The sequence below is a fragment of the Giraffa tippelskirchi genome, chromosome 11 (assembly GCF_054371585.1).
Source record: "Giraffa tippelskirchi isolate mGirTip1 chromosome 11, T2T-mGirTip1v1.2.pri, whole genome shotgun sequence".
NCBI classification, from domain to species: domain Eukaryota; kingdom Metazoa; phylum Chordata; class Mammalia; order Artiodactyla; family Giraffidae; genus Giraffa; species Giraffa tippelskirchi.
In genome coordinates, this window is record NC_137285.1 from 53,668,102 (window position 1) to 53,695,020 (window position 26,919).

At 43.9% G+C, this 26,919-nt stretch overlaps 1 protein-coding gene and 1 long non-coding RNA gene across 18 annotated transcripts in view; both read left to right on the forward strand.

Moving 5' to 3' along the window:
• Positions 1–282: 282 nt before the first annotated feature.
• The window catches only part of GAB1 (GRB2 associated binding protein 1), a 123,209-nt gene continuing 96,572 nt past the window's right edge, over positions 283–26,919 (forward strand). For 5 of the 17 annotated variants that reach the window (XM_081543628.1, XM_081543612.1, XM_081543614.1 and 2 more), the window contains exon 1: positions 283–729. Coding sequence is in view for 4 of the 17 variants with exons in the window: in XM_081543612.1 (XP_081399738.1) it covers positions 658–729 (72 nt within the window). In the remaining 13 variants the exon portion in view is untranslated. Of the gene's footprint in view, positions 730–1,295; positions 1,831–7,661; positions 7,883–8,171; positions 8,243–11,158; positions 11,475–26,919 lie in introns of those variants that run through there. The other 12 variants (XM_081543617.1, XM_081543626.1, XM_081543629.1 and 9 more) reach the window with 9 other exon arrangements.
• LOC145526879 (uncharacterized) lies at positions 17,747–26,861 on the forward strand. Its single transcript, XR_014069267.1, has 2 exons — positions 17,747–20,209; positions 25,979–26,861. It is a non-coding gene; the product is annotated as an uncharacterized LOC145526879 (long non-coding RNA).

Genomic DNA, 26,919 nt, shown 5'->3' on the forward strand with positions numbered 1-26,919 from the left:
TCCGTGGCCCGGGACCAGCCCTGCGCCCGCTGACCACGGGACCCTCGCGGCTTTCCCTTTCCTCGCCGCGGTCCGGGCGCCTCGGGGAAGTGACCCACCCTCCCTCCAGAAGGAGGAAGGAGAGGATAGCGCCAAGCGCTGCGAAACCGAGAGCCGGCCAGTCGGAGTGGGCACTGCGCGGGGGCATTGTGTGTGTATGAGCGTGTGAGACTGTGTGTGTGCGCGCGTGCAGCGTCGTGTCTGTCTCGGAGTGCGCTCTGGGAGGTCCCGTCCCGAAGGGGCGGAGCGCAGGGGGCCGAGGCTCGGGCTCCGCGCCGGGGCAGAGTCCCGTGGAGCCCGAGCGCAGAGGCGGCGGCCGGCGGGACGGCGCGCCTGGCGGCCGGGCGGGCGCACTGAAGGGAGGCCTGGGCATCTTCGGCCCGGCCGCGGCCCCCGCCCCGAGGTGTCGGCCTCGGCGGCTCTGCCCGCTTCTACTCACGTCCGCGGACCTGCCTGCGGGGAAGAAACTCGAACGCCAAGAGTCAGAGCGCCGCGGAGCCGGTCCGCCCCGTCCGCCTGGGGTGCGCCGCGGGAGAGCGAGGTCCCAGCCGCTGCACGGCAGCCCGGCGTCGAAGGTGTCGAGAGCGCGCCGGGCCCGGAGCCCGAAAGGCGCGCACCATGAGCGGCGGCGAAGTGGTCTGCTCGGGATGGCTCCGCAAGTCCCCCCCGGAGAAAAAGTTGAAGCGTTATGTAAGTAGAGCTCGGCCGCCGTTACCCTCCCCGAGCGGCTCGCGTGCCGACTGCTCCTTCTCTTGAGCCCCCATCCCTTCCCTGTAGGCCCCTTCCCCGGCAGGCTGGGGCCCCAGGCTGGACACTCATGCCCGGGCCTCCGCTTGCCCAGGCATCTTTCTTTCTCCAGATTGCAGACTGGAGAAATTTCTTTCTCCATCGGCCCTTAGGAAGGCCTGGTATGGCCAGCTGAGCGCCTGATGCGTGTTTTTATTGTTCCTTTTAGCCGGGGCGAGGGGGAGAGCATTCTCCTTTCGTTAGACCTGCACCGAATTCTCAGGGGCTGCTGTGTAGTCAGTTTCCCGCACTGGGAAGACCACGGAGGTATTCAAACTCACCAGCCCTCTCTTCGGTCCGCTCTCCCTCCCGCCTTCCCCATGGGATGGTTGCGGGAAGCGGACGGGGAGACCTGGGAAGTTGGCGTTAGAGCCGAGCATCTCCAATCCGCTCCACGGAAAAGAAAAAAAAAAGTTACTACGCGCCCTACCGTTTGCTTAGCGGGGTTCACACTTTCTCGGTTTTGAATCGAGGGACGTTGGAGTTTGGCCCGAGAGAGCCTTGGCAGTTTGCTGCGAGAGGAGGGCGCTGGGGGGAGCCTGGTGGCTGGTGTTCAGGCGCCTTGGACACGCTGTCAAACCCCGTAGGAGGGGACAGCCGAGGCCAGTTAGGAGTTGTGTGTGTTATGGTCCTTTCCCAGGCCACGAGAGTTGCTTCGTGGTATTTGTGTAGTTGATACAAGATGCTGATTATGTGTTAAACAGTTTTAGCCGTTAGGGGAAATATTCCTTGAAAGAACCAACGTTACTTCAGCGGAAATCGGTGTCCTCTTTGGGGAGTCTGGGATCTTATCCCCTTCTCCCCCATTGATTCTTGTGTCGCTGCCCCCTGCAAAGGAAAGAAATGACACCTTTGCCCTGGCTTATGGGGCAAATATTTGTCTAGTAAAGTATATCTTCAAAAGCACAATGTGTGCCCCCTTAAATATAAATTTACTGACGGGGAGCCTATTAATGGACCTTGTTTCTTGTGGAAGGATGTCTACACCCAACGTGAGAGCTCGAGGTAACCCTGTTCATCACTGTTTGCTTGCATAGAACGGAGTGAAGTGCAATATTTAACTTTGCCCACAACTCACCAGTGAGTTTCTGGTTTACTTGCTACCAGAATTTGCTATAGGCAAGTAGTTCTCCTTTAAGGATTTGATGCCACAAATCCTAAGGATGTTCTTCAGAGATTTTTTTGATTCTTCCAAATCCCATCTCTCCATCTATCACAGTTTGCCCAAGTATTCTGGTAAATATGGCAACTTTATTCTAAAAGTTGGGGCGAGAGGCAGTGTTTTTTTCAGCTGGGAGTTCTGTGAGTATGTGTTGTATGTATGTGGGGAGAGGGTGTGGTTTGATAGATGTATTTGTTTTGCGAAGGCAATGTTTAGGAAATGATTGATTCTTGGGGAAGCTAAACAACACTACGTTAGCTGGAATAGGTAGTGGTAATAGAGATTTAACGCCTTCTTTCACCTGTTTGGTTTATGGCTTTCTCAAAAGGTGCCACACACTGGACTAGGGACCATAAAATTAAAAAAAAAAAAAAAAAAACCCAGTAGGAAAAAAGCGTTGTCTCTTGGGCTTGCAATTTAATGTACTACAAAAAATCAGCCCAAACAAGTATGTCTTAACTGGGGCCTAGAAAATAGAAATTCTAAATTTAAGAATTTTGATATTTCATCTGATCATTACAACAGTTATATGAGGCAGTTATTATCTGTCTAGCAAATGAGAACACAATCTACAGAACCAGAGTGTACCAGAAGCAGGATTTGAACCGAGATCTGCCTGCCTGACTGGGCTTTAAAAGGTTAAGGACTCTTATCGAGTTTAAGTGGTGCTCACGCTGGGTCATGTGGATAGGATCTGTCAGGTTATGACTTTGTGTGAGTCTGTGGATATAACATGCAAGGACGAGTGTACTGTGGATCAGAGGTGCAGTGCTGAAGAAACACAGGACAAGCCATATGTAGAAAAGGAAGCCCAAAACAAGCGTATGTAGAAAAGGAAGCCCAAAACAAGCGTATGTAGAAAAGGAAGCCAGATGCATGTCAGTGTATGACAAAAACCACCACAATATTGTAAAGTAATTAGACTCCAATTAAAATAAATAAATTAATTAAAAAAAAAGAAAAGGGAGCCAGCAGCTCCACGTGCTTTCTAATTGTGTGCCCAAGCTGAGCCCCATGGGCATTCCATGGGTGATTTCAGGAACAAGCTCATGTAGACTGAAATCATAGGATACTTCAGAGGAACAGGGGGCTCCCTCAATTGCTGTCGACTGAGGGCAGAATATGCCTAACAGCTGAGAGAGGTAGGGCACTAGGGTTTTCTTTCCACACTAATCAGTCCATGGAGACAGCCCAGGAAGACTGGGGAGGGTGGCAGCCAAAACTGAGGGGTCCACGAGAGTTCCTGGAGTCTTACAAGCTAAAGTGAGGCTTGTCTTATATTTGCACTAAGCTGATTGCCCTGAAGATTTTGACATTTCCTGATGATTGCTGTTTGGCTTGATATTCAGTATAGATAGTTTTGGCTAATACACCTTTACCCCTCAAAAATATAGGCATATATATATACATGCATCTCCTGTGCTGGGTTTGGTTTTCATGTAAAAATCTTTATTTTCTGGATGAAAGGAAACATTGTTGACCGCCCAATAGGCAAAATGTTGCTTGATAATGGTTTTGAATGAACAAATTCTCTGTGATAAGATATCTTGGCTGCCTGGTACCCTAATCGCTAAACAAGACTTCAGGGAGTTTGGGCATTGATTTTGGGGGGGGGGAACACTTGGCCCAGAGGACTTTGATAGTTGTCTCACTGTTTTCCAGTATTTATAAGAGTAGTTCAAGCATTGATTAGGAGAATCCATCAGGACTTTTAAGTGACAAAATATTGTTTTAGTTTTATCTCCAAAGTCATCTCAAGTTATGGCCCCAATGCATTCTGCTTACAACTCCATTTTATGTTTGCTTTTTTTTTTATTAGTCAGTAGCATTGTTTTTGTATATTAGTACGTTCATCTGCTATGGAAGTTTTTCTTGAATTTCCCAAAGAGTGTGAAAGTAGCATAAAAGATAGTAAGAGAAAGACTAGTGAGTGGATTCTCCAGCCATATTTTTAAAATAATTGTATTGGTTTGTTTATTTTGGGCTGTGCTGGGTCTTTGTTGCTGCAAGGGCTTTCTCATCTTGCAGAGTGTTGGGGCAACTCCCCAATTGTGGTGCGGGGGCTTCTTATTGTGGTGGCTTCTCTTATTGTAGAACATGGGCTCTAGGGGCACAGTCTTCAGTAGTTGCAGCACATCGGCTCAGTAGTTGAGACTCTTAGGCTCCAGAGCACAGGCTCAATAGTCGTGGTGCATGGGCTTAGTTGTCCTGTGGCATGTGGGATCTTCCTGGATCAGGGATTGAACCTGTGTCTCCCAAATTGATAGGTGGATTCTTGTCCACTGCGCCGTCCAGGAATCCCTCTCCAGCCTTTTTGTCTCTCTCTCTTTTTCTCTCTATATTTATTTGCAAAAGGGTAAGAATCTCTTGCATGTGTTTCATCCTCTATATTTTTTTAAATATAGAATGGCAGTGAAGATTTTCCTGCTTTCTGTCAGTTTTGCTGCTGCTGTATTGCTGTTTTTGTCCTGTGTTATATATTAAACAGCTGTTTTCTTCCTGTGCTAGGGACCTGCATAGAATCACATACAGATCAATGTCACCAAGGTTATAGAAACCAAGTAAAATCTTGATAGTATACACTCAACAGCGGCACTCAGATTTTTAAAGAGTTGTTTAAAGACAAATCAACCATTTGAAGTAATGATGAATTTTCATCAGCAGTTGAAATTGTTGCTGAGATAAAAGATAAGTCTTGAAAACAAAGGACTGCTTCAAGCCAGCTGGCCATCCCCCTGTCTCTGCAGGGGGAGCTTCCCTATGGCCTGCCTCAGGCCTGGACACCAAGTTTGGGCTCCTCCACGGCCCAGCTGTCCATTTTAGGCTGGTGTGCGCTCTCAGCAAGAGAGCCTGCATCTGGGCCAGGGTGAAGTGGCCTGCTAGCTGCCAGCCAGCTGGGGAGCAGGACCTCAGCTGGTTCTTGGGTGTGTAATCTACACCCAGCTTGGACTCCGCTCTTCAGCTGTCAGTTTGTAGGATGGTTTCTGTCTGGACATGTGGTTCTGGGAAGGGGCTTAGAAACAGAAATAGCATCTTTCTCCGGGTGGGCACCTGCCATCTTACATGGAAGAGAGAGGCATGGAGAAGGCAAAATAGCATCTCCTTGTTCAGGGACAATGCAGGAGCTGGGCTAAGGTCCCTGCTCGGGAGTGCCACCACGACAAAGAGGACCGTAATGTCTGGAAGCTCTTCCTGCCCTTTTTTGGCAATCCCCAGTAACAGTCAACCGATTCTGAAGTCTTTGCTTACAGTGACTGAAGGAGCATCATGGTTCTTTTGAAGGAAATTTTTTCCTGCAATCCTCACATTAGTGAACATTCAGATTTTGAATGTTTTCTTTTTACCTTTTCGGTAATGCAGGAACTTTGTTTCTAGTAACAAAGATCATCAACTAGCAATTACATTAAGTCTTTTTGAAAGTTGCTATTGTTTAGTCTCTCAGTCCTGTCCGACTCTTCGTGACCCCATGGACTGTAGCCCGCCAGGCTCCTCTGTGGGATTCTCCAGACAAGAATATTGGAGTGGGTTGCCATTTCCTTTTCCAGGGAATCTTCCTGACCCAGGGATCAAACCTGAGTCTCCTGCACTGGCAGACGGATTCTTTACTGCTGAGCCATCAGGGAAGCCTTATGAAAGTTAATGATAGGTAATTCTTTGTTGTGCCTGGGATTAGTGATAAGAGTCACCGAATCCCTAAATCTGATTGTTGTCTTTTGGGATTCAAAATTACTCTTAGGAAGGTGTATCCATGTCGAGGGTAGTTTTAGAATTCTGTTTTTAATTTTTTTTAATTGATCATCTTTGAACAGATACAACAACGTGGCAAGAATTATACTTGGATAATCTGGATGACAGGGGAATTGGTTATTTCAGTGTGATTTGCCATAATAGGTCTGCTTAAAGAATATGAAAGAAATAAAATGACAAAGTGGTTTTAAGACTAAGTAAATTTCCGCGTATTTTGGAGAGGACATAAGAAGTATGTAGATAAAGTCTTGATGAATTTCAGGTTGAGGATGTCTTAAGAGTAAGTGCCAGCACGCTTTATTTTCTTATAGAGACTAACACACGAGAAGGGACATCTTAGCAGGTGGATTACTACTTTATTTTTGAAAGGTTTTGGGTAAATTGTGCTATGGTAAAAGGAACCCTTGACTGAGTGTCGGGACCCAGAATTCACCAGGGTTTTGCCACTATTCACAAGACCTTTGGATCCTCACATGAACTTCTGATCCTCAGTTTCCTTATCTGTAAAATGGGGAAGGAGTGGGCAACACATCTATTCATTCTAAATTCTCCTAGCATCTAATGTTCCTCTTCTCACACGTTTCCTTGGGCGGGAGGGACAGATGCAGAGCTTCTCAATAGGCCTCCTTTGGCGGGGGAAATAAGTCTTAATTTGTTGTTCATCTTAAATGGTAGTGAATATATTAGAACTGCAGAAGCAGAATTCTTTGGGGCCTCTCCAGCCCTTCCCTTCATGGAATGAAGGCTTACTGAGCCCAAGGCTCCCGAGTGCCTGTGCTGGGTGCTGTGTCTATTCAGAGTGGAGGCTCACCAAGTGTCTGTTGACTGAATTAATAAAGAGGTATCTCTGGAGCTTTTGTAAATCTGCCTTGTATGGCATCCAGCAGAGGGGAAGGCGCAATCCCTTCCCGTAAGGAGTTCCTGATCTTTGTGAAGGCAAGCTGTAAATGCATGTTCCTTTCGATCGTTTTACAGGAGCTGTGTTTATAAGGCCATATAGGATGAACTGTCGAGTGGTTGATACAGACAGTAACTGCTTAAAGAGTTCCGCCTAGAGGGGAGGGAGGTGGAGCAGCCAGGGAAGACATCATGAGTGAATTTCAGGCTCTATTCTTGGAAGAATCCAGGTGCTGCTGACAGAAATAGCAAAATCAGAAGGGACGCATGGTTTGAAAGGAAGAACAGGGACTTGGTTTGGAGTTCAGACATCCCAGCGAAAAGGACAGAGCACCTCCGTTTCATGCGTGGAGTTGGACGTCAGCTGTAACTTGCAGTTTGACAACTTTCCGTTTCTGCCATGACCTCATGCTGCTGATGGGCTCCTGACCACCAGTGAATTTTCTATCCCAGGCGAGAAACAAACCAAACAGCTCCACTTGTCTGTCACCTGAACTTATTAAAATTCCAAGGGACATGTGTTATTTAAGATTTCTTTATGTCTGTTTGGAACTAAATAATTCATGCTGGCAAGCATTTCGTTTACAACAGAGAGGGAGCATGTTCTGGTGGGAGGGAGAATAAAAGAGCCTTTGATTCATTTGCCTCAGGGTTCCCGCGGGAGGGCCCAGTCTGCCTTGGGCTAGCGTCTTATTTTGGACTTTGGAAGCCATATTAGCTCAGCTGTGTGAGTGCCAGCCAGCGTTGGAGGAAAAGAGAATAACCCCATTAGATCACATGAAACCCCCTCCTGACTGTGGATGGAAGGGTTTCTCCCATTTCACATTCCTTGCATTAATATGGTGGCTCACTTCCCCCAAGTGAGAGCTCCATCTGAATCTGCCACTTGAACTTGGATTGAAGTCACAAGGCTTCAGTGACTCTATCTCAGTCCACGAATGTACAGGAAACTTATCAAGACACAGGTCTCTGTCTGCTCCCCCTCTTAGGCAACAGGCACAAATAAAATCAGCTTTCTTTTCTTCTTTAGATTACTCTTGGGGAAAAGTGGCTCATTATACCGTGGATTTCCATGCTCCTTAAATAAGTAGCCTCTTCATTTGCCAACGCTGGGGGAGCCCTAATGAATTGGAGATGGAGATGCAGGCCTGTGAAATTACTGGAAAAAGGCATTTTAGGAACTGGAAAACTTTCTCCCATTCTATGCTTGTCTGTGTGAGCACCTCACCTCCTACAAGAATGCATTAACTGGTAAAGAATCTTGTATATTTTAAGCAATTCTTTTATTCATGGAAGCAAAATGCTCCCTTACTGAAAAGTTCTCATTGCTGAATGCATATAAAGTAGAACCCAATAGCTTTTGACCCTCCCACAGCCTGCTATTAAAAAAAAAAAAAGTTAAGACTCTGCACCGAAATGCATGCTTGGTCGTTATCTGGGTTACATTAGCCCTTGAAGCATTCTGATTACAACTTGTAGCTGCCAAGCCCCGTCCTGCAGTGTTATCTGGTACAAAAATTTTCCATGTGGTTGTTTTTAGCAGAGCTACTATATGCAAACTGCACGTGAAGATGTGAGTTGCAAAGAAATAGAGCTTCTAGGAGGGGAAATGTGAGTGATCTTACATTTTTTTTTCTACTCTTTAACTATTCTTTCTGTGTGTTTCAGAGATTTTTATCATATTTCTAAACTGAGTTTTATTTTTATACACTGGAAAGAATGCCAAATTCACCACGAGTTTTTCGTTTGGTGGTAGTTTTTTTTTTCTCCCAGCTTTTTTCTTTGAATTCATACTTGGCCTAGGTAATTCCCTATGTGTTCAAAACAAAACAATGTCCTAAAAGGAAAAAAACAAATGGCTACATTGTTCCATGAATTAAAAACAATATACCGACAGTCCAAACATTTCTCTTCAATGTAAAACTCTTTAGTCGTTTTTTTTTTTAAGGAAGAAAAATACTAAACTTTGCTTTAACTATCCTGCTTCATTGTTTTTCTTTTCCCTTTTTATTTATTTTCCTTTGTCTTGACTCATGTCGTTTAAATTTTTTGGAAAAGTTTCATACATAGTTCTTTAAGAATATCACACATGGAAAAAGAAAACATTAAAATTGCATTTTACTTTTCATCCTCTGGTTGGAAGAGGGGGTGCAATGTTAATTAATAATAAGGGTTTGTAACTGACTTCCTTGTTGCTTGGTTAAATTGAATACTTGTCGTTATTGCCTAGAGATATTTAGCTGTTATATGTGAAATAAGCAGGTAGATATAATTTTAGTTGAGGCTTGCTTTTGTGAAATACAAAATGCAGGGCAGTAGCATCAGGGCATGAGAACTCTGTTGTCGTTTTTATTGCATTTAATATTCTGTAATTAGTATTTTGTATTCAATATTTATCGTAGGTAATGCATCAGTTACCCGTTGCTATAGAAATTGACCTGCTAACTTTTTTAAGTGGGCACGAGGTAGAAGGCGCTCTTTTCCCCAGGAATCCCAACCCTCTTGCTCTCTTCCCCTTTCTTTCCTCTTTTCCTCTGTAGTGGAACCCTCACCACCAACATCACCAAGTATTCAGGTCAAAATCCTTACACACGTGTTCTTTTACCTTTTCTCTGAAATGAGGGGAGTTATTTATGTCCTGTTATGTGGTAATCAAGACCGGGAATCAGAGTGTTCCAGCCAGCAGGTTGATGGTTTTTCTCTCCCGAAATGCACTTTTTAGTTACAACTGTTGGGAAATGCAGTTAGGCTGCTTTCTGACTAGCTGGACTCCTCCCTGAAATGACTACCTAGTTAAAGAATTAAGTACCTGCTGTGCTTTCTCACCCCAGTCCATCACACATTCCCATCGGTGCTTAAGCCAGAGTCATTGTAGCCAAGATGAAAGTGCTTCTGATTGGGGATGACAGCTTGATTTGGGAGAAAGACGTGCCTTAATCTTTGTCTCTTAGAGGAGAGACACTTGGTAAAATGCTACCCCAAATGTTTTGAATTCCATTGGTGTTACCTAGAACTTGACGAAGAAGGCTCACCTCTTGGGCTAGGGAAGTAGTATTTGAAGTGGTCTTCTCTGATGGCTCAGACGGTAAACAATCAGCCAGCAATGTAGGAGACACGGGTCTGATCCCTGGGTCAGGAAGATCCCCTGGGGAAGGGAATGGTAACCCACACCAGTATTCTTGCCTGGAGAATTCTATGGAGAGAGGAACCTGGCGGGCTACAGTCCATGGGGTCGCACAGAGTAGGGGACACACACACACACACACACACACACACACACACACACACACACACACACACACACCCTCTGGCAAGGTTATAATTGACCCCAAAGTTGTGTCACACACACACACACACACCCTCTGGCAAGGTTATAATTGACCCCAAAGTTGTGTCACACACACACACACACCCTCTGGCAAGGTTATAATTGACCCCAAACTTGTGTCACACACACACACACACACCCTCTGGCAAGGTTATAATTGACCCCAAAGTTGTGTCACACACACACACACACACACACACACACCCTCTGGCAAGGTTATAATTGACCCCAAAGTTGTGTAGGAGGATTGGATTTTACAAGTTCTCCCTGACAATTTCAGATGTAAATGGCTGAAGTGTTGGGAAAAGGTAACAGGAAATACAGAGCAAGTAAGAATGTGGAATATTTGAGAAGATAATGTGTTTCTGGTGATGTTGTTGTGCTTGCCCGCTCAGTCGTGTCTGATTCTTTCGGGACCCCATGGGTTGTAGCCCACTAGGCTCCTCTGTCCGTGGGATTTTCCAGGCAAGAAAAGGAGTGGGTTGCCATTTCCTGTACCTGGGATCTTCCCAACCCGGGGATTGAACCCTGGTCTCCTGCATCTCCTGCATTGACAAGCAAGTTCTTTACCGCTGAGCCACCTGGGAAGCCGGTGACGCCGTTACATAAAACCAAAGCCATTTGAGTAATCTTCCCAGGGTATCTAGGTCATTTACCTCTGAACAAAAGTGCACAAAATTAAATTCATGCTATCGAACAATATTCTTTCTTTTCTTCTCTTCATTTAAGCAGTGAAATAGTCCAAATGGGAAAAGCATACCTGGTGTATTTATAGTTTTACCATATTTTTTTCTGGATGATTTTCATAATGACCCATAGTATACACAGTAGAAGATGTGTACACATGATCTATTTACAAAGAAAATTATGGTTTCATCTATCATTCTTTGGTGTTTGTAATAGGATATTAATTTCCAGAGGACAAAGATGGCATTTGTTCTCTGCGTCTGAAATGCACAGTGTGGTACCTGGCACGGTCTTTTGAATAGCATGACCGGGAGTGGTTGTCAAATTTTAAGCCTGAAATTATAAATCATCTAGTTCAATGTTTCTCAACCTTTTGTAGCCTGTTTTTCTATCACATGTTATTTGAGTGTCCAGTGGTTTTTAATCCAGTTTTATTTTCTGTGATTTGCATTACAAAAACAATTGCTGTATCGAGTATCTTTCCGAATTATACTTATCTCCTTCTTCCCTAGCAGAGAGTTCAGCCTCCTCTTTTTACAGGAATTGGCCTCCGGGAGACTTCATTGATTTGTCCAAGGTCATACAAGTTAACCAGCTGCTCTGGCAGAGCCAGATCTCTTACTTCAGAGGTCAGGCCCTGCAGTCCTTGATGGAATGCCGGCCGAGAAAAAGGCCTTGGGAGGAATTCAGGAGAGGCCCAAGAGGGCACTGCCTCCACCTTACAGGAGTCCGCATGCTCCCAGGGACAGAGAAGGCGCTGGGTAACGGAAATTATGCTCCGACCAGTGCTGGGTGATACCAGGCGCTAGAGGAACTCACCTGAGGGAGGTGAGTTCAGGGACCCGAGGAAGGGTTTATGAAGGGGTGGAGAGAGGTTTCACCAGGACCATAAAAGGTGGATTCAGTTTTCAAAGACAGGGCTAGGGTGAGACTCCTGTTCCTCCCTTTCCCAGCCAGACTCACAGGTGGGTTGTGTCCACTTGACCGCCCGCCTCTTCCTCACCTGCCGCTCATCTCATAATGGAATACAGCCCGGGTCTTTTTCCTCCCTTCTTATCTAACTGATTGCCACCAAGGTCCCCAGTGGCTGGATGTTTTATTTTTATTTGTTTACTTATTGGCTGCTCTGGGTCTTGGTTGCTGCACGCAGGCTTTCTCCTGTTGTGGTGGGCAGGGGCTCCTCTTCGTTGTGGAGCAAAGGCTTCTCACTGTGGTGGCTTCTCTTGTTGCGGAGCACGGACTCTGGGGCTTCAGGAGCTGTAGCATGCAGGCTCAGTACTTGTGGCACATGGGCTTAGTTGCCCCTCGGCGTGTGGCATCTTCCTGGACCAGGGATTGAACTCACGTCCCCTGAATCGGCAGACGGATTCTCAACCACTGGGCCACCAGGAAAGTCCGATCTGAACTTTTTAATTCTTATTTTTCATGGCACTCCTGACTCCATTGTTGGAGATGGTCAGTCCGTCTTCTCAAAGTATGTTCTTCCCTGTGCCTTCCTGATGCCAGGCTCCGGTTTCTGGAAGTGTTGGTGCTCCTAAGGGTTCTAGTGCCAGCTAGCCCTGGCTGATCTCTTCTCTCATGTCACGCTGTTAGTAGTTCTTCATCCATTGGGAGTTCATGAACCTTTTTGAAAATGTGGTAATAGCTCTATCTTCTTCATTTTCACAGAAGTCTTTTTTTTTTCCTGCCTGACTTGTGCCCACATCATGGTGGTTGTTCAGTATTTTTTTTAATGAAGTATCATTGATTTACAATTTTGTTACTCTCAGGGATACAGCAAAGTGATTCAGTTATACATATTGAATATATATATATATATTCTTTTTCAAATTATTTCCCATTTTAGGTTTACAAGATACTAGGTATAGTTGCCCATACTATACAGTAGGTTCTTGTTGGTTATCTATTTTATATATAGTAGTTTCCATAAGAATTGATGCTTTCGAATTGTGGTGCTGGAGAAGACTCTTGAGAGTCCCTTGGACAGCGAGGAGGTCAATCTTAAAGGAAATCAATCCTGAATATTCATTGGAAGGACTGATGCTGAAGCTGAAGCTCCAATATTTTGGCCACCTGATGTGAAGGGCCCACTGACTGGAAAAGACCCTGATGCTGGGAAAGATTGAAGGTGGGAGGAGAAGGGGACAACAGAGGGTGAGATGGTTGCATGGCATCATCGACTCAATGGACATGAGTTTGAGCAAACTCCAGGAGACAGTGAAGGACAGGGAAGCCTGATGGGCTGCAGTCCATGGGATCACGAAGAGTTGGACACGACTTAGCAGCTGAACAGAAGTGTCCCTAGAATTTTTTCCAAACTGACACACAAACCTTATTGTCTTCTTGCATGTTTCCTAACCTTTTTAAGTCCGTCTGTGGATCTTAAAGTCCAGTGAAATGCCCCTGAATTATATGCTGATGATTCAAAGATACAATTTCAGCCCATTTCTCACTTGTCATCCCTGGCTCTGACGGGTTAGTAGATCCCTAACTGCTTCAACCCCCACAGCAACGCAGAGCCGCGCTCACCATCCTCTCCCTAAATCCATCTTCTTGTCCTCTTGCTGTTCCCTCTCTCTGTCAGTCACACCACCTTCCCTGCAACCGCCCCCCCACCCCACCCCTCCAGCTTAAACCAGATGGTTTTCTTTGTTCTCTCCTTCTCCACACCCAGTGACCAAATCCTGTCTGGTTTATCTTCCAAAGATCTCTTGACTTCTTGACCTATGTCTTGCCTAAGCTGTCTTTTTGTCTTTCTGCGGGATTTTTGCAATAGTGAGTCCACTGCCTGGCTCCATCCTTCCTGAGTCGCTTCAGTTGTGTCTCTTTGCGACCCCAGGGGCTGTAGCCCACCAGGCCCCTCTATCCATGGATTCTCCAGGTAAGAATACTGGAGAGGTTGCCATGCCCTCCTCTAGGGGACCTTCCCAACCCAGGATTCAAACCCATGTCTTCTGCATCTCCTGCATTGCAGTTATATTCTTTACCACTGAGCCACTGAGGAAGCCCATCTAAACCAATGCATAGATATTAATATAGTGATATCTATTGACATATAGATATTTGTTATTTAGTGACTAAGTCATGTCTGACTCTGCCACCCACAGACTGTAACCCTCCAGGCTCCTCTGCCCATGGAATTCTCCAGGCAAGAATACTGTAGTGGGTTGCTATTTCCTCCTCCAGGGGATCTTCCCGGCCCAGGGATCAAATCTGTGTCTCTTATATCTCCTGCATTGCCAGGTAGGTTCTTTACCACCAGTGCCACTTGGGAAGCCCATCCTTTTGTGTCCATCCAAACTGTCTTCATCAGAGCAGCCAGCTCGGCCTTTCTGAACCCCAGATCTGATCATCCCAGGTTGAGGCTGCCCTGCAGGGTTCCTTTGCTCGGAGGAATGCCCAAACCCCCTCTCTCAGCTGGCAGGGCTCTCTGTGGGTACTTCCTCCTCTCTCACATGCTCCGCTTCAGTTGTACTGAACTTCCAGGTCCCCACGAGGCCTCGTGATCAGTCACTCTGTCCTTGACCTGCGCTGTGTGCTTCTCTCTGCCAGCAGTTCCTGGCCCCACCCTCTCTGCCTCCACTCCCAGACTGCCCCTGGAGCCTCCCCTGAACTCCCCCCACCAGCGTCACTCACCCATGCAGCCCCTGTGGACCCAGAGTATCTGTTTTGTTCTCCTTTGATGCCTGGTTATTCCTGCAGCACAGCACCCATCACCACAGATTGCACTTGTTTGTTTAATTCCTTGCCTTCCATTTAGAGGCCAGGTCCACTTGATTATTCATGAGCCCCTGGTACTTTTGCCCTTGTGGGTTCCCTTCTCCCCCCCAAAAAAAGAATAAAAATTTTATTTTACAATCATGTCCAGATAAAAGATGAATATATTCCAAGCTGGATTTATTGGTAGGTAGCCGTTATTCTTATGATGTTCATTTTTATTCTGATTTAAAAAAAAAATCCTATTAAGACACTTTTCATGGGCTCCTTAAAGTCTTATGGGCTCTAACACTTGGTGACCTGTGCCTGATGGGTACTTTGGCTCTGTTAAGCTAACAGAAATCCTCTGGTGATAAAGTAGACAGCTGACTGATTGTGACTAGGACAGGCGAGAAGCCCCCTCAGTTATTTTCTTATGTGGCGTGTTTGTGGTGGTTTGAATAGCTCCCTAATGATTGTGTATTGTAGTCCCTGGTAATGGAAAAATATATTTTAAAAACTAGATTCATGGACTTAAGAGGCATATATGTGTGTATGTATGTGTGTGTGTTATTTAACTTATATGTAGAGTCTAGGTTGGTCATAGCCTTTTTTTTTTTTATTTTTATAAATTTATTTATTTTAGTTGGGGGCTAATTACTTTACAATATTGTAATAGTTTTTGCCATACATTGACATGAATCAGCCATGGAAGCTATGACCAACCTAGACACCATATTAAAAAGCAGAGACAGTACTTTGCCAGCAAAGGTCCATCTAGTCAAAGCTATGGCTTTTCCATTAGTCATGTATGGAATGGATGTGAGAGTTGGACCATAAAGAAAGCTGAGTACTGAAGAATTGATGGTTTTGAACTGTGGTGTTGGAGAAGACTCTTGAGAGTCCCTTGGACTGCAAGGAGATCCAACCAGTCCATCCTAAAGGAGATCAGTCCTGAATATTCATTGGAAGGACTTATGCTGAAGCTGAAACTCAAATCCTTTGGCCACCTGATGTGAAGAATGGACTCGTTGGAAAAGATCTTGATGCTGGGAAAGATTGAAGGCAGGAGAAGGGGCCAACAGAGGATGAGATTGTTGGATGGCATCACCGACTCAATGGATATGAGTTTGAACAAGCTCCGGGAATCAGTGATGGACAGGGAAGCCTGACGTGCTGCAGGCCATGGGGTCGCAAAGAGTTGGATGAGACTGAACTGATTGTGTGTGTGCGTGTTAGTGTTTGTTGCTCAGTCGTGTCCAACTCTTTGTGACCCCATAGACTGTAGCCCTCCAGGCTCCTCTGTCCATGGGGTTCTCCAGGCAAGAATACTGGAGTGGGTTGCCATTTCCTTTTCCAGGGGATCTTCCTGACCCAGTGATGAACCTGGGTCTCCTGTGTTGTAGACTGACTCTTTACCATCTGAGCCACCAGGGAAGATCATGTATATATATATATATATATATATATTCGTATATATATACACATATGTATATTTAAAAGCAAAAATCATGAGATCTTTATGACGTCAAAAATATGGTCCTCAAGCTAATTCACTAATACGAACATTTCCCCATGATATGTCTGTGTACAGCAGTGACTTTTACTGCTAGTGGGATGGTGATTTTGCCCCACTGGGAACATTTAGCAATTTCTGGAGGAGATGTTTTTTGGTTGTCATCACTGGGGGTGCTACTGGCGGCTGGTAGGTTGAGGCTGTAGGGTATGGTATGTGTGCTCAGTCATATTCGACTCTTTGCGACCCTGTGGACTGTAGCCCACCAGGCTCCTCTGTCCATGAGATTTCCAGGCAAGAATACTCGAGTGGGTTGTCATTTCCTCCTCCAGGAGATCTTCCCGACGCAGGGACTGAACCCAAACCTCCTGTGTCTCCTGCATTGGCAGGTGGATTCTTTACCACTGAGCCACCTGGGAAGCCCTGGTTGAGGGAGAGATGCTGCTAAACATCCAGCAGTGCATGGGACAGCCATTGCAACCAGGAATGCCCCAGCCCCTGATATCAACAGGGCTGAAGTTGGGAAACGCTCACATAGAGGAATCCTTCATAAAACCTGGTTCCAACAACTGTATGATTCATTTGCTTTATTTCCCCATGTTTCCTTTAAAAGCCATAATTCAGATGCAGGACTGTGTTGCAGCCCTGGACCCAGGCACTTCCTTTTCTGGCTTTAATAAGATGGAGAAAAAGCCATTTAGATGGCTGAGCTATAGAACCCCCAGAATTTGGGTCTGTGCAGCCCTGTCACAAGGGTTCCAGTGAGAGACATAAATCTTTCTCCCATGATACATGGTCTATTATCATTTATATCATTCCCCCAAATACAGGTGGTTTTTTTTTTTTCTTTCTGTGCTGATCCTAGCTGGAATATAGCCAATTGTTGTCTGGGTGGGGAGGGGGATGCTGAGTCATTTATTCATGCTTTTTATTACCTCTTGGCTTGAATATCACCCTTCATTGTTCACAAGCCGCTCACAGCTTGTTTATTCTTTATAAATTACATGTAATCAGTCCCCTTGCAGGTCTGGCTACTGTAATTGGCAGCAGCCACAGAGCAGGGCTGACGAGCCTGCATTTGTGCTGATGTCTCAGTTAGTTCGGTCGCCACACTTCCTTGCTGCTTCCATCTGTATTTCAAAAGGAAGATGATCAGAACTACCACGCTGCTCTGTCTTCCCGGCCTCTCTGATGGCACTTGTTTATATAGTCCCATAGAGTCCCTGTGTCCTTTGGTGCAGGAAGAATCAAGAGTTTGGGGGCAGTGGTCCTCAAGCTTTTGTGTGCAGACCAATCACCTGGGTGACTTCTAAAATAAAAATTCTGCAGCCCTACCCCTCTTTTGAAACTTTTAGTAAATGTCAGTAGAGGCCCAGAAAACTGCATTTTCTGATTCAAACCCCTGCTGATTCTGATGTAGGTGGTCTTTAACTTACACTCGGAGAAATGCTGAGTTGGCATGGAGAAAAAAATACAAGAAGAAAGAAAATCCCATGAAAGTAGATGTGTATAGAGAGTGGGATAGACAGGCAAGAATCAAAACTCAGAAAGGAACCTCTACCTATTTTCTGTGAGATGAAGGCAATATGCTTGATGCTTTTTTAAAAAATAAATAAAAGAATAAAAGAAAGAAATATGTGCTTAGTGTTTTCCTGCAGTGATTCTGATCAAACTCCTCTCGATGACAAAAGTGAAAGGGCATTTTTGGAAAGGTTAGACTATGAGAAAGTACCTAACCATCGCCAAGAAACTCAAAGATGTTACGAAATCAAGGAAGCTATTGTGTAGGTATCGATTTGAAAAAGAATGTGCATTCCTGAATTGAGTTTTCTGAATGGCTTAGAGACTAAGAGGAGAGGTGACAGAGGATTAACTCCTTGCCAGAAGTTCTGGTTTTTCTGGTTATTGGATCTGAAAGCATATTATTAAAATACAGTCTCGATTTTCTGGGATAGTTCTAATTTCAGATATTTTTTTCCCATTGTCGTTATAGTACATGTCTGGTTTGCCCTAATTTTTGATTAGTTGAGACGTGGTTGCTTTGTAAAAGGGCCTTAAAATAGTTCTGCTTGACTACAGTTCTGTTTTCAAATTTCTGTCTGTCGGTCTCTCTCCTTGTGTGTAATGTATATATTCTAATCTACTTCTTTGAACCTAAACTTGACCATCATCGGCTTTTGCTAAATCCTTCCTATCTCTGCTCTAACCATCTCTACATCAAGGTGTTCATCTTTGGTTTACTTTACCCTAACCAGCTCTATGTCAAAGTGCTTAGTAAGTGTCAGTGTTTGCCCTCTGGGAACCCAGATTGTGCTGCAGACTTGTCACCACCCTGAGCTGGCTGATCTTTCCTCCTTCCTTTCTTTCCCTCCAACCTTCTCACTCTCTTCCTTCCCTTCATTTCCTTACTCAGGAACCCTTAAGCCTCTTAGATACTCTGTCCATCTGCCCACAAGATCTTAGAGAATCTTCCCATCTGCTTTGTAAGTGTTTAGTATCATTATTGTTATTAAATGAAGTGTCTGCCACACCCTTTCATTGCACTGAGAGTTCAAGTTCACGTACCTTGAGTTAGTAGATCACTTTGTTCCCGAAGCGAATAGAAGGACTGTGGCTGGCTGGTGGTGGGGTCCTGGAACCAGCTTCTACCAAGAACAGCTCGACTACTGTGACTTGTCCTGCGTGAAGAATCAAAGGCTGGGCTCCCAACTTGTTCTTTTTATTCCAGGTGACCTTACTGTCTTTTGCTTTTCTGAGTTTTAAATCCATATACTTGGAAGACCTCTTTTCTTAAGAGTCTCTTGATATTTCTAGTTATTTTTTCTAGAATTTATTCTAACCCATATGTTGTTTAACATAGTGGTAGATGTTTCCAATGAATATTTAAATTTGCTGAAAACAAGTATAAATGCTCTTAGGGAGAACCACAACATTAAGTAGTCTTCCAAGTGCAGTGTAAAAACATACATAGCTTATAAATTTTCAGTGGGAGTCTTTTAACTGAAAAATGTCTGGTTTTGATTCAGCATGTAGGGAAAAAAAGTTATAAAGTATTTATTAAAAAGTTATGAAATATTAGCAGAAGTTGTAAAATATTAGGTAAGTAGAGGTATTGCCCTGTGCTTAAGTTACTAAGGGGAGATGTCTTTTTCATAAATAAGACAGTATTAAACTGAATATACATATTTAACTTCTAATGATTTTATATTTACTTACATTTAGGTAGAAAATGCGTAGATTAACTTAAAATTCATAGGATGTTGGTACTTTGTTTCTGTGTTTTAAGATACGATTTTTTTTTTAGTGCTCAGATGTATTTAAAAGTTTAGTGTCTCCTTACTGATTTTAGTGATTCTTAAACAACTAAAAGATAAATCTTTTATGGTAGGTTTTATGTACACTAAATATCTTAGCAAGTGTGATTTTTATTACTAAGCTAGAGAAATGGTTGTATGTTGAGAAACCCATGTTCTTATTAACTAAGGGATATTGGAACATGGATATAGAAGTATTTTTAATGTTTCAGATAAAGATCTAGGCTTGCAAACATTCCTGTTTGTAGAGAGTCTGTTGTGTTTCTAAACCATTATTTTCCAAAGCAGAACAAAATTTCATAACTTTGAGATCTTTCCTGAAATACTTAAGGAGAAGAAAATGACTCACGGATGGTAACTTTTCTTTAGTGAAAGGAGAAAACCCTAACTACTGATCCCATTCTCAGTGAGAAAAATGAGGACCTAGGGCATTGAGGCCAAGGAAATATCCCAGGTTGAAGGCCAGTTGGTTTCAGCAGACAGAGGAAGCCATGGCCACAGACTTCCTGACACCCAGCCCAGGGCCAGTCCCAAGCAGCCACATCTGCATCTTCATTGTGCTGTTGTACTTCCCAAAATTCGAGCATTTTAGCTGCCCTGGAGAACTGTGACTGTATGATAGGTTCAGCCCAATTTCTTACTTTTTGTTTTTCTAATTATTTTTAATTGTAAAAAAATTCCCCACATAACATAAGATTTACCCTCTTACTAATTTTTAAGTGCACTGTGCAGTAATGTTGAGTGTATTGACGTGGCCGTGCCACCCCAGTCTCTTTTTGCTTCTCCCTCTTGTCTCTGGAGCCTGGAAAACGTCTGCAGGGCCTTTAGACCGGCACCTTTTGGGAAGGCCTGCACCTCACCTGCGTTTACTCCTTCCTCGTACTGTATGTGTGCTCAGTCGTGTCCAACTCCTTGTGACCCCATGGACTACAGTCCACCAGGCTCCTCTGTCCGTGGAATTTTTCAGGCAAGGATACTGGCATGTCTGCGTGCTAAGTCGCTTCAGTCATGTCCAACTCTCTTCAACCCTATGGACTGTAGCCCATCAGGCTCCTCTGTCCAGGGGATTCTCCAGGCCAGAATACTGGAGTGGGTTGCCATTTCCTCCTCCAAGGGATCTTCCCGACCCAGGGATTTAACACAAGTCTCCTGCGGCTCCTGCATTGACAGGTGGATTCTTTTATCACTGAGCCACTTGGGAAGCCCTCCTTCCTTGTAGTAGGAAGTTAATTGTGTGGAATTTGCTCACCTGATCCCCACAGATGATCCTACTTCATTGCCCATTGGAAATCCCACGCCCCTTTCTGCCCTAGAGGGAAAATCCCTTCCTGATTGTAGAGTCTGCTCAGTTTAATCTTCAGCATATGAGCATGAGTCACCCTGGGTAAGTATGTAATCCCATTTATACCTTTCTTCCAACCTCCCTTTAATTTTTAACTTAAGGTACTGGATCCTGATTTCCTGTGTAAGGCCTGGTGATTTGGGGACTAATTTAGGGGCCAGGCGATGTTGAGATTTTTTTGGAACTGGCACTTTCCATTCTACTGACAGTGAAGCTGCCTGGCCTGTTTTAATATTCAGACTATGTGTGGAATGTCTGTGTGGATGAAGAAGCAAGTTAAAGCTTTTTGGGAGGCAGGAGGAAAAGGGAATGAAACTTTTTAGGTAGTCTGATTTGGTGGGGGAAATTTTGAGATTTTTAGAATAAGGGCTAACTAAAAATAAGTAGCTATTTGGCTTTGTGATTTCTTTGATTTCTTTGAGAGGAAATACTTGATGTTGGGCTAAAGAGCTAGTGTTGATTACGTTTATTAACTGATAAATTAACAAATTAGTAAACCTGCCTGTGATTTCCAGTTATTATCTTTCCCAACGTGTAATCACTAACTCTATTTCTTCATTTGTGGAATCAAACATATGTTACTGGGAAGTAGTTTTTCTTTTTTTTAAGTTGATTTTTATTGGAGTATAGTTGCTTTACAATGTTGTGTTAGTTTCTGCTGTACAGCAAAGTGAATCAGCTATGTATACATATATCCCCTCTTGGTTTTGGATTTTGAAGAGTTGCTTTTAAAAGAATACTCATAAAGCACCTTGAAATCTTTAAGGCACCTTGGAATCTTTAAGGTACTTTGAATATGGTACTGAAAGAAAGTAAATCATTAATGCTTAAATTTTTGTACTCGAAGAATATGGGAGTGGGAGTGAGTTGAACATTCAAAATATTCCTTTTGAAAGACAACATACATTTGAGCAAAGCCATTCTCCTTAAGTGCTTATTTTAAATTGGCAGTCACTTAGCCAACAGTCAGTAATCTCACTTAGCAAGTGTTTGGCACGCCTGTTTTAACCTGCACAGGTTCAGTTCACACAAAGAAAGGGAGGGTGCGGTGACATGATGGGAGCATCCTGGTAGCCTCATTAACATATTTGGAATAACTATTTGCATATTTGCCAGCTGAGCTAGGCAACCTGGAGGCCCGCCAAGTGAGCCATGGGAATTTCTGGGAGGAGTGTGGAGAGTGGAGCCTGTAAAATGTTTTTCTTTTTGGAGGGGAAACATTTTAGAAGATGCCGTTTAGGATACTTCCCTTACCCTCTGAATAAAATAACTCTTTTTTTCCTCCCCTTCAAATTCGGCAAAAATTTTTCTTTCCACCACCCTTTTGCATTTTTTTAGAATTGTACCGTAGGACTTGTCTCACAGATGGCTTTTGGTAATCTCTCTGGGGTGAGTGTGAGTTCCTGCTCCGCCTGGGTTTTGTTTCTGCAGAATTAGTCCCGAAGCTCTTTCCGTGAGCCTCGCTGGGGCAACTCCTCTGCATACTTATCATGTGGACACAAATGATGGGAACAGGACAGACAGGATAAACTAGGGCGTCTGTGGAGTCAACTCCTACCCAGTAGATGCTCAGATCATAAAGATGGCAGCCTGGCTCAGCTCTGTGGAGCAGAGAAACAGTCTTTACAAGGTTCTCTTTTGGGGGCCTGTATCACATTTGACTTTGCATTGTTACCTGTCTGGCTGCAGCCACAACTGTGGGCTCTAAAACTGGTCAGGGGAGTAGTCAGTTGAAACCAGGGGTTTCAGGTATTTGGATGTAGCACGTTTAAGGGTGAGATGAGGCAGTGCTCTGTTCTCTAGCTCTCATTTAGGGGAGCAGTATATTGGGCTCCCACCAAGACTTCCCTGTGGCTCAGACGGTAAAGAATCTGCCTACAATGCAGGAGACTCAGGTTCCATCCCTGGGTCAGGAAGATCCCCTGGAGAAGGGGATGGCTACCTGCTCCAGTATTTTTGCCTAGAAATTCTGTGCACAGGGAAGCTGGGCTGGCTACAATCCATAGGGGTCGCAGAGAGTCAGACATGACTGAACAACCATTGCTCACTCACATACTGATGCTCAGGAGTATACTCAGGAAAGTATCAAAATCACTAGGGAGCTTTTTCAAAAACCATTAATTTTGATTCCCCACCCCACCCCCCCGTATTACATTGAAGGGTGGGTAGGGATGACAAAGAAAGGTGGCATTTAAATCTGCAATCAGTTGAAGCTGTGGGTGCTTGCCACAGTATGGTCATTTCCATAGTTCAGGCCAGTTTGCTACCCTACCTCCTCTGTACTCTCAGGAATGGAAAGATACAGCCTAATGACACCAGCACTCACTCCTCCTGTGACAGGTTTTGCAATTCTATGTTAAATGTATATTTAATAAGCTTGTCAGAAAAGGTGGTTTGTTTTTTTTTCCTCCTGATTGGAGCTTTGTGTGTGTGTGTGTGTGTGTGTGTGTGTGTGTGTGTGTGTGTGTGTGTGTGTGTGTGTGTGTGTGTGTGTGTGTGTGTGTGTATGTTTAATCTCTTCAAAGGTAGTCCTTAAGACTGATTTTTAAAAAATATTTATTTATTCGGTTGCAGTGGATCATTGTCATGGCATGTGAACTCTTATTTGTGCCATCAACTCTTATTTGATCTAGTTTCCAGACCAAGGACCAGACTCAGGCCCCCTGCGTTCGGAACGCAGAGTCTTAGCTACTAGACCACCAGGGAAGTCCAGACTGATATTTTAAAATCACAAATATGGAGTATCAAAACCAGGAAAGAACAAATCTGATCATAGCTATTAAAAAAAAAAAACTTAAAAAAATGCAAACCTAAAAAAGAACTCTGGTACATTAAACTGAGCCCTAAATTTTTTACAGATATTATAATGAGCCTATATATTTACATTTTGTATGCCAATCATGTATGTGTATAAATATATATGCTTTTAAATGTCTAGACCAGTTAATTAAATTTCAGTCACCTTTTGTTGAACTTCACTAATTTCTTTGTAGTTTTTTCCATGTTGTGTATGATTTTTATATTTACACAATCACCATCTCCTCTTAACTAATTATACAGATAAAACTTTGATTCTTTTTTTTTAATATTTTTTTTGGCCATGCCACTGGGCATGCAGAATCAACCCTGGCTCTTGGCAGTGAGAGCATGGAGTCCTAACCACTAGACTGCCAAGGAATTCCCAACTTTGAGTCTTCCTGTGAAATGAACAAGACCAATATTGTTGTATACAAAAACAGACCTTAAAAAGTGAAAGTTTTGAGGCAGGGATTTTTACAGGGAGAAGGCAATGGCAACCCACTCCAGTACTCTTGCCTGGAGAATCCCATGGACGGAGGAGCCTGGTGGGCTGCAGTCCATGGGGTTGTGAAGAGTCGGACACGACTGAGTGACTTCACTTTCACTTTTCACTTTCATGCATTGGAGAAGGCAATGGCAACCCACTCCAGTCCTCTTGTCTGGAGAATCCTAGGGACAGCGGAGCCTGGTGGGCTGCCGTCTCTGGGGTCGCACAGAGTCGGACACAACTGAAGCGACTTAGCAGCATCAACAGCCTGTTTAAAAGAAAAACATTTATAGATGATTGTAATCATGTAATTCATTGGAGAAGGAAGTGGCAACCCACTCCAGTATTCTTGCCTGGAGAATCCCAGGGACGGAGGAGCCTGGTGGGCTGCCGTCTATGGGGTCGCACAGAGTCGGACACGACTGAAGCGACTTAGCAGCAGTAGCAATCATGTAATTCATGATTCCTAACAGCCTGTTTAAAAGAAAAAAATTTATAGATGATTGTAATCATGTAATTCATGAAGCAATGTAGGGTTAAAGTGAATAACTGTTCACTGTTTTTCTTTTTTATTATAAAATGTTAAATATTATATTCTTGAGGCTTCTCTATTGTGTCAGTTTCTCATATTATAGAATTAATATAATATGCAGTATTACCAGTTTCACCATTTAGTACATCTTCAACATCTCTGAGGATAGTAGATATATAAGATACGCTTTTTAAACAAGTACGTGTCTGAAATTATAAAACAGTTTATTCAAGTCATAGAACACCTTGGTATTGAGTTCTGGCAGTTGGCCCACATTTAAATTGATAACATGTGTGGGAAAAAGCTACTAGGTACTGATAATCTCTTTAGAATGTGTTAATATTGTTAGGTCCAAATATGAGTTATTTGGTAGGTTTACCAGCTTAAAAAAAAACTAAATGAAATCTAAATATTACTTTGGTGTCCCTTTTAATTGATTTTAGTGACTTGTTTAGTTGCTAAGTGTTGTCCGACTCTTTGTAATCCATGGACAGACGGAGCCCACAGGTTCCTCTATCCGTAGGATTCTCCAGGCAAGAATACTGGAGTGGGTTTCCATTTCCTTCTCCAGGGGATCTTCCCAACCCAGGGATCAAACTCTGGTCTCCTGCATTAGCAGGCAGATTCTTTACCACTGAGCCACCAGGGAAGCCCTTCAGTGACTTATTAGTCAGTATTTGTGGGGATACATATGATAAACTTTTGGGGGTTGGTTTTTTGTCTTCTCCTTAATCTAGACATAAAGTTCTAGGAGGGAGCAGTGAGTGGAAAGGCTGTCTTCAGTTGTCATGATGTTGAACCAGTTTAACCATCACTGCAGCTCATCCTGCTGTAAGCTCCCTCCTCAGCGCCCTGGCTTATTTACATGTTATATAATCCAGACTGGCTTGTCCTGTTTGGTGGGTTTGTTATAAACTGCCGGGCTAAGTAAACGTGGGATAACATTTTAAATGGATTAAAAGTTAACCAGTACTTAAGGAGGGATGTAGCAGAGGGGCCCAGCTTCTGCCTCCTGGGGGTTGTGGGTGGGTACATTTCCGGTTCCCCTTAGGAATGGGAAATCCACATGAAACTATAGCAACGCCTGGCCAGAGGACCACTCTTCAATGCAGATAACAACCAGCATGCCTTGTCTGATACCAGAAACGTCAGATCCTGAAAGCAGGTGTTAACTGTGTCCGTTAATGAGCTGTGTACACAAGCAGAAACGGACACCCCATACCAGTGGGACCATATTCATCCATCTGTGCCCAGTATGAAAACAATGAAGGAGAAAGCGACTAGATGACTGAGTCTTGTCCCCTTCGTAGTTCAGTGTACAGCGAGAGAACGTGTCCATGTGCTTTGTGTGGAGCATTTTAGGTGCCGGCACCTGGCAGGGTTATGCTGACCTACGCTGCTTAACTCACCCCTGATTATAGGGTTATTGCATCCGCTGACCTTGTCTGTTGAACTTTCTGGCAGATGTGCACGGTCTCTTGTGTGAATTCTCTGAACCCTCTGTAGAGCTGTGTGTTCCATTCCATGTTAAGTGTGTCCTTTTCATACTCAAGAGATGCTAGTTCCATCCCTTGGTCAGGAAGATTGCCTGGCCTGGGAAATGGCACCCCACTCCAGTATTCTTGCATGGAATATTCCATGGGCAGAGGAGCCCAGAGGGCTACAATCTATGGGGCCGCAAACAGTTGGACACGACTGAGCCACTGAGCACACAAACAGCCCACCTGGAAGGTGGAATCCCCTCGTGGATATTCTTAAAGTCTTCCTTGAATGCCTCTCCCTTCCATACAGGGCCTTTCTGGGGTTTGCAAGGGTTCCCAGAGCCAAGAGAGTTTGTCAACCTAAAGTGACGGTGATGACCTCCACTTGCCCTGTTACAGCCTCTCGCTCTCACCTGTGCCCATTTAGGCACTTCTCTCTGAGCAAAAAGACCAGGGAACGCTAGCTCAAGATCTCAGTTTAACAGCAACCCACTTACCCGCCGTGAGTCACTCTTAGCTTGAAATATCCTAAAAAGAGGTTCTTATTTCTGAAGGTCAGGCGGGTTGCAGCATGCTTGATTTTTCAGTATCTCTGGTTAATAATGATTTTAGAGAGTAGGAGAGGAAATGGTTCTTTTATGAGTGTAGCATAAAACTATACGGCCTCATGCAAATGATCTAACTTCATATGAATCCTGGCTTATAGACAGAAGCTTTCTTTGTATAACTAGATTCACCACTCTGTCCTTCTCTGACATGCTGAGAAGAGAATAATCTCATATATATCACATACAATTTTTAAAAAATCAGTATTCATAGGCAGGAAAATTACCGAACAGTCCACATTCTTCCAATTCTGATTTTTTTTTTTTACATCATTTTTGGTGTTTTAAATTGCTTTTATTGTTTGAGATCAAAAATACATTTTTCTGTCCTTTTTATTTTTTGAATTGAAACCTATATCCATGGAATTATCATCTTTATAGTGGTTGACTACTGGAGTTTATAATCAGAAGATTGTGAGACCTTTGGAGAACAAAATAGAAAATAAGCTTAAGAAATAAATTTTTCTTGGACATTGCAAAAATAGCGCACACACACACAAA